Source organism: Epinephelus moara, chromosome 14 (genome assembly GCF_006386435.1).
Source record: "Epinephelus moara isolate mb chromosome 14, YSFRI_EMoa_1.0, whole genome shotgun sequence".
Classification (NCBI taxonomy): Eukaryota; Metazoa; Chordata; class Actinopteri; order Perciformes; family Serranidae; genus Epinephelus; species Epinephelus moara.
Genome location: NC_065519.1, coordinates 34,537,914 through 34,549,260, shown reverse-complemented (window position 1 = coordinate 34,549,260; position 11,347 = coordinate 34,537,914). Strand labels below are relative to the sequence as shown.

Here is an 11,347-nt window from a genome sequence, read left to right as displayed (position 1 = left end):
CAGCAAAAGATTCGTCACACTGACTGTCAGAGGCCACAATGATCAATGGCAGCTGTCACGTTCCATGCTCAGAGAACAGGACAAAAAGTTGGAGACCACACGCTGCATTACTTTTAACAACGAAATTTATTAATTAACTTAGAAAAAATAGAATCAAAATCATTTGTAAGTGTTGCATGGATGTGTGTTCGCAAGTAAGGTGGTGGAAAATGTGTGTATGTCTATGTATGTGTAAGAACCTGAGCATCAAAAAGCCACACACCACTAAACAAAGAAAAGGAGGCCTCAAACAACCCCCACAGCATGTGCTGGAGGTACAACCAGGAAGGACTGCAGAGAGAGACTGCCTGCACAGAGCTGAGCCTTTCTGCTCAGGCCTGCTGGCCAAACCCACACCCAGCAAGGTGTCAGCCCTCAACATGATGAGCAGGCAGCATCAGGACATGGAGGGTTCTCCTCCCTCCGTCACACAGCACATTCAGGTGACTGATGACCAGTCAGTTAGCAATAATAGGAACATTAATTGTTTATTTGAATAAAATAGTCATAAATATAACCAACAACAAAAGGACATACGTATTAAATAACAATGACAGAGAAATGCATAGCATGTGTAATTTTACCATCATGAATATCTGTTAGAAACTACAATGTATGCAGTCATGACTTATTGTGAAAAACAACATCAGAGGCTTCCAGGCTGACCTCCATCTTTGGTGAGCTCGGTGAACAGCATTTTGTTATCTCCATGGTAACAGATTCATGAGTAAGACGGTCAAAGTTCAGGGTTTAACGTTATGAGGAAGAAGTATGTCCCAGTTGTGTGCATACTGCATGAGACAGTACATACTTTTTATGGGCAGCTGCAGTACCTACTACAAGAAAAGAAAAAGTATGCAATCCGGAACACACTCTTAGGTGCCCTTAGGACAGGCAACCTGTAGCTCTACCGCCACATGTGGCTCTTTAGCCCCTCTCCAGTGGCTCCCTGAGGCTTTGACAGAACATTATACAGAAATAAATAACATTTTAATTTCCATTTATTGTTGTAGGCCTAAAGTGATTCTTACATTCTTCAGCTGTAAAAATGCATAGCCTATACACCATTTAAAGAAATGTTTTAACATTTATTCAACTAAAATGTGTGTCATATGTCTGTCATAGCGCCTTTTCCTCTGCAGTAGTCTTGAGTCTTCCTAGCTAGGTTAGCTGTGGATTCCAAATCCAAAAAGGGAAAAATCTCAAGAATCTGTTTTCTTCTGCAGCGCTGCAAAGTTAAAGTGCCAAATAATCAAATATGGCCTACTGCAGTATAGCCACCTTGTGTTAAAACATATTAATGAATGCTTGTTTAGATCTGTTAGTAATGTTGATAAACTAAATCCAACTTAAAATTGTGTTACCTTCATTATGAGGCTCAAATAGGTTCTGCAGCTCCAGACAGAATTTTTTTTCTTTTTTAGCCAAAAATGGCTCTTTTGATAGCAAAGGTTGCTGACCCCTGGTCTAGCTAATAATTACATCAAAACAGGATGTTTTGTGAAGGATTCATTAAGCTCAATACAATAACAGAATAACTTCTCAAAACTGTCAAATGTGAACAAACAGAAAACCCAAAGAGAGGAAACAGATTGTATCAGCAAATGTAAAATAGGTTTTAAAACCTAATCTTACATGGAAATGAAAAAACAAAACTACCTAGAAAACAAACTGTCAGCAAAACTCAGCTGAGGTTTGAGGGTATGACAGAAAAAGAGAGATGGTTTCTGTGTGGGGGATGTTTGTCTGAATACACCTGCGTGTGTTCAAAGAAAGTGAGAGTGAGGGACAGCAGCAGACTTTCGTTTATAGTTTGTAAAACACTAGGCTATTGTGAATTTCATCGATGACATTAAAAGAGATTCTTTGTAAGAGAAACTTTTGATTCCTCAAATTGACAGACATTCTAGTGACATATGCAGTAGCTGCTCACAAAAGCAAACTTCGTGAAGTGTGACCTTTTTATGGGGGTAGCTGCTGAGATCGTGAATAGTTGGGGTAACTCAGGTAATCTTGCAGTAAATCAAAGCATTGCTTGGAAAGCAATGGAAAACCTCCACATGTGTAGTGAACGTGCAGGGGGGATGTCCCTGCACGAGAACGTAACATCAAAAGTAGGAAGATCAGTGATGCGCTGTACTCACACAGTAGCAGAGCCTGTGGCTTTGACTTTATCTTCTTCTTTTGATATTTTCAGTGCGCAGTATTTGTGACATAAAGCCCCAACACTGAACTCCGTCTTCAGAAGCAGCTTTGACACTGGTGAAGCTCTGATACCCGGGGGGAGTATTCTTCACTCTCTTTTGACTTGACAACATCAGACCAGAGGATAAAGAAATTAACTGTGAGAATCATCATTCTGCAAGGTATGTTTGATCTGAACAGAAATAGGAGCACAAGTTACTAAATGCTTCAAATTTTGTGATGGATTATTATTTTTTTACAGTTTAGAACTGTGATTAAGTTGTTTGTTTTTGACAGAGTGCATGTGATACAGTTTAAAGCTTTGAAACTGGACTGCACTGATCAATTTTACTTTTACAGTGACTGATCAGTTCTGAACCTTTAAAACGTCTGATCACTTTTCAAGATTTAAATGCCTCAAGCTTCCCAGATGACACATTATACACATGGAGCACATTTACAGAACTGTCAGTTCTGTAAAACAGGAAAGCAATATTTACAGAGCACTTGAAGTTCTCAAATTGTGTTTTTAAACAAAAGGCGTGTCCTTTTCTTGCTCTATTCTCTTCCCAAACAGATACGTACAAAACCTCATACCTTCCTCATTGACAAGTGCCGCTGTACCTAACTTTACCTAATCTTACTGTAGTGATTTGTGAGAAGTGAAAGTGCTGAAACATGAGATACCATCACATTATCATGTATGTTCCTTATCAGGTTTTTGAAGAACTAAGTGTAAGCACGCAACATGTTTCTCCCATGCTACTATTTGCATAAAGGAGAAATCCTGTGTTCAGGGGCGTAAAGGTAGCACATGGGCAGTGCGGTTGGGCTGGGGCCTGTAGGGTGGGGGTTAGGGGGAGGGAAAGCAGGTCCTCCGACAATGCACTGTGAGGAGAACGGGCCCTTGCCAGTGATTCACCTCAGATATATGCACCTGTGACCAAAGGAGAAGTCACATTAAATTAAAAGTGGTGCCATTTGCTATATATGATCCTCAAACAAGGCAAAGCCATCCCCAACATGGCTTTCTTTTCCTTTTGTTTCTGTAGGAACCTATAACAAATTATATGTTCATTCTACATAAACTATAAAAACTTTGTAAAATCTCTTCAATTAAATGAGTCATTTCCTTTTGTCTTTGGTATTTTCATTACAGACAGATATACAGTGATGATTGCTGGGTAATATGTATGTTGATATTGTCACATCAAGAGTCAAGTCTCTGTTGGATCATGAGACGAGATGAAACATGACGAGATACAATAGCTATAGACGCAATCTGTCAAGACTGAGAAGCTGAGCACATTCGTAAGCCAAGCGAGCAATCATAACTAGTAACCAGAGGTGGGACCAAGTCATTGTTTAGTTTGTCACCAGTAAGTCTCAGATCTTTGCATTCAAATCACAAATCAAGTTCCAAGTCCAGAGTCAAGTCCCAAGTCCTTAACTTCCAATTTTGAGTCCCAAAAAACTGATAATGCGTTCTTCACCAAATGTAATACCATTTAGCAGCAGAGTAATGATATATTAAATTTACAAAAATCATGAATGCATTTTAAAATTTGTATTTATTTGTTAAAGAAGTTTGTTAAATCAAGTTGTACTAAACTTAATAAAAAAAAAAAAACTTGTAAAATAGAAAATAGAGAACTTTAATGTCATATACAACATCACAAATACTTTTAAATCTTTGGGCTTGGGGAAAGGTATCAAATATTTTTAAATCAAAAGGTGAAAAAAAAAAAGTGAAGTCACGAGTCATTGGTGTTAAGCCCAACTTGAGTTGTAAGTCTTTTTTGATTTCTCAAATCGAGTCTAAAATCTAAACTCTCAAATTTGTGACTTGAGTCCACACCTCTGCTGACAATTATGCACCAGGGCCTGTCATACACGTAGTAATGTGGACTGGAGCAGAGTTATAGTTTTGTATTTTTCATTAGTTTCAAAGTTTTAAATTTAGTTTTAATAACTTTCAGTATATGTATTTTTTACAATATGGGGGTATTTGTCAGGGGCAAGATGTAAGACGCTCAGAACGGGTATTACGATACTATCACATCACCAGTCTCATAAACACATGCACCAGTGCCTCCTCAAGCTTGTTGTGTTGACACATTTAACCCATTGAAATAGACTGTAACTAAAGACATTTACTATACTTGTATCCTATTTGAATTCGTTAAGTAAGTACGTTTCGGTTAGGGTTTTTTTCTTTCTAAAGTTTTTATTTTTATTTCACTTCTTAAAATTCTTTGGATTAGTTTTAATTAACGATAATAACATTGCATTGCAGCCTGTGATAACTTACACCTCTGCCTTTGTTCATCATTGTAGTGTACGCACTTGTATGTGTAATTCAAAAGGCCATCTATCAGTTAACCCTTTAAAACCTGAATCGACATTAGTTTTCTTGTGCTGCGTTCAGATGCTTTTCATTACCTATTTAACCCTTTGAAACCTGATCGAATTGGTTTGATTTCTCTTGAAAACATTACTTAATTAAAAAAAGGGGAGGATTATGAGGAAATTATCAAAAAACTAGTAAATTTTGTTTTTAGAAAACAATATTTATAATATTTTTCTTGTAACTTTTAACAAATTTCTTGCTAATTTTTGCTATTTACTTTGTTATATTTTGTCCTTGCTTTTTATCATTCTGTGTATAGGTGTGTTTTTTGTACATCTGTATAATATGCTCTGCTATCATATAGTGGTATTTTAGGAAGATGTGAATGGTGTAGGACTTGTACGACAGGTCATAATTGTGATTAGGTAGTTGATCTCACCTAAGTAGTGGCACCAGCTGATTGATTTACCACACCTGGTAAGAATCTGTCTGGATGTGTGCTCTGTGAAGCACTCATGAAAGTAGCACTGATGCTAGTCAAGGACTGAAACATTTGCTGCTGTTTTTATTCACTCTTTATCTTTATCTTTATTTATTTATTTATTTATTTGCACTTTGAGCATCTTTTTTTAAGCAGAGATAAATAGACTATTTCTGCACTGATCTCAGCCTGTGGACCTTTTTGTGTCTGTCCAGCCCAGTTACTTTGGTGTGCGGGTATCTCCTCTGCTGTCCTTTCTTGTTTGTCTATTGTACCAACGCACCCATGACAAACTTTTTTGTTGCCCCAGGTAGGCGCAGTTTCACATCAACCCCAAGACTTGGATCATTTTTGGGCCATTTCATGTGAAGTCGCTAATTGCCTTCTCCCTATCTTTTATTTTAGAAAGAAATCAAACCAATTTGCTCAGGCTTCAAAGGGTTAAAACAGAAAAATCAAAAGAGTCTATTGTTCTAGTGTCACACAAAGAAACACTTTGATCACTTTCTTATTCATTTTTGCATTAGCAGAAACTTTGTTGGTGTTTCCTGAGCCTGTTACACGTCGGTCACCTTCCTACACACATACAGTGACACATCTGTGATCCTGGCTGATAAAGATCTTATCAGCCTGTGAGATCAGACAAAGCACACAGTGCAGCCACCTGCAGCCTACCTTCGCGTGCATTCAGCTAATGTCTAATGGGGCTGAAATTGGGTCATTCACGGCCGGGGGAAGAGCAGAACTAGGGCGCTGACTTTTATCCTGCAAACATACAAAAAACAGTGATGACAGCTTTACCTAGTCCACACAGGGTGCACACTTTGCACTAAACTATCAACGATGCGCTTGACTTTTGGTGTTGCCGCTTTCCATCTGAGGGCTTTCTTTATGGTCAGTAAGTGAGGACATGTTACTGATCTGTTTGAGAAGAAATAGTTGTTATTAACCATTAATAAAGCCTTTAGTTATAGTTCATAAAGTCGTTATTTGCAGTGGAGGGAGTATCTGGATATTTTACCTAAGTAAAAAATAAAAATACCATAGTGTAACTCCATTAGAAGCTAGATATGAAGAAGCTATAAGCTATAATTATAATATATACTGGGGGGACACGTCCCCTCAATATTCAAATATGTCAAATTTCCCCCAATACATTTAATAAAAAAATCCAAAGGAGAAAAATTGCTCTGCTACAACAGGCAACCATGCACCTCTGTCTGGAATAATCATTAGCAAATGTAATCATAATCATAAATAAACTCAATAAAATGGCATTATTATATTACTACCAGTTCTAGTATTACAGTGTACTAAAGTTCTGTATGTGGCTTATGCAAGTACCATTGCAATACCCCAGCACAGCTTGACTGCTGTGGATAGGTACAATGAGTGTCAAACACTGCGCTGTCTCTCTGTTTCATGACTTTCAAATATATCTTAAAGTTAAAAACTAGAATGTACTGTAGGTGTTACGTGGGCCATATCACTGTCGAATGGTACAGTTTTTGTACAAAGTTAGTATGACATAACAATGCCATCAAAAATGGTCATAAAAAGTATGTCATAAAAAAGTCATAAATAAATCACAGTGTGCGCACTTCACCTGTGTTGCCCTCAATCATATGCTGGCTCCATAAAATGGGAATTCCCTGCATACCCACCTGGAGGGTTGGGTTGCAGAAAGTGTCAGTTGTAAATGGTCCCCCCAATGTTAAATAGCTGATTAGAGGTAAAAGATATGTATTTAACATGTCACTGGCAAGTAACATGTACAATTACTAAGTACAAGTAGGCTGCTGTACTCAAGTCCAGTTTTGTGGTACTTGTACTTTCTTCTATTTTATCCTGCTTTCTTCTTCTACTCAATCTACTTCTTCAATTACTTTGCAGATGCCTTATTAATGGAAAAATAATCAACCATTAAGTCATGATGTTGGGGCGTCGGTGGTTTAGTGGTAGAGCAGGCGCCCCATGTACAAGGCTGTTGCCGTAGCGGCCTGGGTTTGACTCCAGCCCGTGGCCCTTTGCTGCATGTCACTCCCTCTCTCTCTCTCCCTCTCCCCCTTTCATGCTTGTCTGTCCTGTCAAATAAAGGCTAAAAATGCCCCAAAAAATATCTTACAAAAAAAAAAAAAGTGAATTCTACTAACTAATTCTCGACTAAAATCAAATAAAGGCCAAAATGCCCGAAAAAATATCGTAAAAAAACAAACCAAAAAAAAAAAAATCATGATGTAAAATCACAGATTAAGCTACTCACCAGTATATCCAGTATATTAAATGGGTACAACTGGCTCCAGCTTTGCCTGCTACAAAGTTAGTGTTGGACACAAAAATGCGTCCACTGTAATTTGATTCTGAATTGAGCCATTCTTTATAACAAGTACTTCAACATTAGGTACTTTAGTATATTTTAATGCTAATATGTGCTTATACTGAAGTGATATTTTGAGTGCAGGACTTTTAATTGTAACAGTATGTCTACACTGTGGTGTTGCTACTTTTACTTAAAGAACGTTTCCTGCCACCTTAAGGTAAAGGAAAAGTAAAGGTACAGAAATGTTATTAGCAAAACGTATTCATGGTGTCAAAAGTGAAAGTACTCACACAAAAATACTCAGTTCAGAAGGGTATATTATTACAAATTCGCTGTATTATTGGACATTATGACTAACTGTTATAAAGTCAATTTGGAGCCAATTTAAAGTACTTTATACATCAGTTGTTAGTTTAAAAGTAAAGCATTGCATTACAGCTGATAAATTTTGCATGTGCTAGCGTAATGGGATATAGCAGTCAAATCAATGTAGTGGAGTAAAAAGTAAAATATTTCTTTCTTAAATGTGAAACAACAGTGAAACTTTGTCAAAACAACCGATCCTCAAACAATCAATAAATCAATATGTTCACTGGTTTCTATGGACGCATGCAAAAAAAACATTTTCTTTATAAAAATAAAGGCATCATGACTAACTGATATACAGTGGTGTGTTTTTTGGGTGACGCATTCCTTTAAGTACACTATTTGAGTAAATGTTCTTACTGTAGTTATATTCCACCACCTCTCTTTATAAAGTCTGTCTTTATGAAATGTGATACTAAATTTGTTACAGATCTTTTGGAAATGTGTATGTGTCGTTATATTCCCCTAATTATTTGCTGTTTGCTGTACATCTTTTCTTCTCCAGATTAAAAACATGGAGTTTTCGACTTCAGACTATGATTATAGTCAGCCTACATATTACCCAGATGAAGGGCTCTGCAACCTCGACCCTAACCCCATGGAGGTCACCATCCAAACATACATCCACTCCATCATCTGTGCCTTCGGCCTGATCGGCAACGCTCTCGTGATCGTCACCTACACATTCTACAAGAGAACCAAGACGATGACAGATGTCTATCTCTTCAACGTAGCTGTGGCCGACCTGATCTTTGTGGTGGCTCTGCCATTTATCATCTACAATGAGCAGCACAGTTGGTTAATGGGTCCTGCGGCTTGCAAGATGCTGAGGTCAGCCTACAGTATCAACCTCTACAGTGGCATGCTCCTGCTTGCGTGCATTAGTGGCGACCGCTACGTTGCTATAGTTCAGGCCAGAAGATCCTTCGGCACACGCTCACATGCTCTGATCTACAGCCGCCTCATCTGCTCAGCTGTTTGGGTGTTTGCAGTGGCTTTAACTCTGCCCACACTCCTTTACACTGAACGCTTTGAAGAGCAGAATCTGGGGGCTGACACTGTCACCATGATGTGTCAGCTGTCTTTCAGTAAGAATGAAACAGCAAAGCTAATGAAGGTGGTGGTTCCCAGCCTTCAAATGGCCATCGGCTTCCTGCTGCCTCTGTTGGTGATGGTGTTCTGCTACGCCAGCATTGTGTATACCTTACTGAGAGCACAGAGCAGCCAGAGGCACAAGGCTGTCCGTGTGATTTTAGCAGTTGTTGTGGTTTTCATCGTGTGCCACCTTCCCTACAATGTGACTCTGCTGAACCACACTCTGTCTCTTTTTAAGCAGAGGAGTTGTGAGGCAGAAAAGATGAAACTCCAAGTGCTGGCCATTTCCAGGAGCATAGCCTACCTCCACTGCTGCCTCAATCCCATCCTCTACGCCTTCATTGGCGTGAAGTTCAGAAGCCACTTCCGGCAGATAATGTTGGATTTCTGGTGCTTTAGCAAAAAGTACATCTACACAACTCGCTCGTCACGTGCCACTTCCGACATTTGCATCTCAGGTCGCGTGTCTTCAGATGGTTGCAACAACATGTCATCATTCACTGCATGACACAGCAGTGGTACAAACCTTCTTATCAGCCTATCAAGATGTTACACTGCTGTAACTGTACATACATAATTAGAGGTGAAAGCTTCTGTGCAAAATGTGGTTAAATCAAGCATGTATATATTTGAAAGCAGCAAATGTAGCAGCAAATTCTGGGCCCTATGCAGAAGCAGTTTCTGTGGGCCCCCCACGTTTCCTTCCTTGATCCATGTCTCTCATGTCTGTCATGCACCTTTATATTATTATTTTTTTGTTTTTACAATGTCAGTTTGCTTTCTTTCCCTATCCTTTCCTTCTTTTCTTTTATGGAATCTTGTTTTCCCTTCCTGGGGAAAGACACAACGGTGTACGTTGGTGCCCCAGTAGCATAAGCAGTCTCACACTCAGCTCTAGCTGCGTTTGTAGAGGCGGACTAATTCATTTTGCGCCTTTTAAGGGGCGAATGGAGCCTCAGAGAGCTTCCAGTATTTTTTTTTCACAAAGTTCAGTCTTTAAAATGATTTTTTTTTTTTGTTTGTCAAATTTGATAATTTGCAAACAAAACCAAACGTTTGATTCTAGGCTCGCCTTCCACTGGGGCCCCGGGTAATCAGTCCCCTTTTCCCCACACTATGACACCCCTGTTTGATAGTTGCCTTTAACATTACAGATTGTAATATTATACAAATCATATTTTTCCACACTGTTCTAAAAGTCATAGATTAGATAATCACTTTCACTTTGATATCTTATTTTTGTACTGTTGTCACCATACTGTTAAGACAACCTCTTCTTTTTGTGTATTCCTATGCATTATGTTAAGTATGTTCATTTTTAAAGATAAGCATCTAAAGAGTTTTGCATATTTGTGTTGCCAGACTGCCACTTTGATCTACATCTTCTAGAACAATATACATACCCTATTTTATTATGAAGTTTTTTTTAAATATATATTTTGTATGTCTGATTGTATTCTTTTGTCATACGTTCTGATTAAACACGGTCTCAGAAAAACAGCATTATCTTTAACAGTCCATTCAGAATTGAATTGGAAATTTGAGTCCTCTGTCTCAAAAGAACTGCAGATTTGTTATTATTATCAACATTTTTTAAATATGTTAAAAATGATTTTGCACAATTGATAGAAAATGTTAATCATTACTTAAATAATACTATAAAATAGATGTTGTGCCATATAATAGCGTGTTTAACATTTATGTTATGGTCAATATGTAAAATGGGATATTTGTAACAGACTGCAACATAACCAACCTTTAATTCCTTTTTTAAGTCATCAGTAATGCATATGTTATCAGTAAACACTGAGTAATAACTAAATGTATTTCTAAATATTAAGTCATTACTTTTTTTAAATGACTTGACATTTAAAGGAAAATAAAGAAAACTCTCACACAACTCCTGCAGTATAATCTCATTTACCTAGTCATATGCTCAGTACTTCCCAAACAGACCGCCCTTTCTGATCGGAAACTGAGCTAAAAGTGAAACTTACCTATGCTCTTTTCAAAGCCAGACTTCATTGACAAAGACAGTCATTTTAGCTGACTGAAAACAGAAGCTGCTGTTCTACTGCTGCTTCAGCCAGTTAGTTAAAGGGGAAGTAACGTTTTTTTCAGCCTGGGCCCTATTTTCCGATCTACTTTTGTCTAAATGAGTGATAGGATGTTCAATATTTGACATTTCTCCAGTACGAAGCTAGGGCTGACCTGCCTGCAGCCTGTGAGCATGCGCTATATTAAGTAATAGGGCACTCAGACAGCGTCACACAACGTCAAAATACGTTCACTAAAAGTAAATTTTTTCACACAGATAGGCTCAGATTGTTAGTATAATTATCCGACAACATAACGGAAAGGAGAAATGAACGTCTGTGTTTACCTTTAGCTGGAATCGGACATATTTGTTGTGGCAAGTAAAAACACTTCCTCTCCCTGCTCCCTCTCTCTCCTCGTCCCTCTTCAATGAGCTCTGCATCCGTGTACGTCCGCCTACTCCGTGTTCAAATAA

The 11,347-nt window shown here is 38.2% G+C and overlaps 1 protein-coding gene across 1 annotated transcript; it reads left to right on the top strand.

Moving 5' to 3' along the window:
* Window positions 1–2,281: 2,281 nt before the first annotated feature.
* Window positions 2,282–9,366, top strand: ccr6b (chemokine (C-C motif) receptor 6b). The gene is made up of 2 exons (XM_050061928.1): window positions 2,282–2,405; window positions 8,246–9,366. Exon 2 carries the CDS (start codon window positions 8,255–8,257, stop codon window positions 9,341–9,343), a length of 1,089 nt encoding a protein of 362 aa, XP_049917885.1. The 5' UTR covers window positions 2,282–2,405; window positions 8,246–8,254; the 3' UTR covers window positions 9,344–9,366.
* The last annotated feature ends 1,981 nt before the right edge of the window (window positions 9,367–11,347 follow it).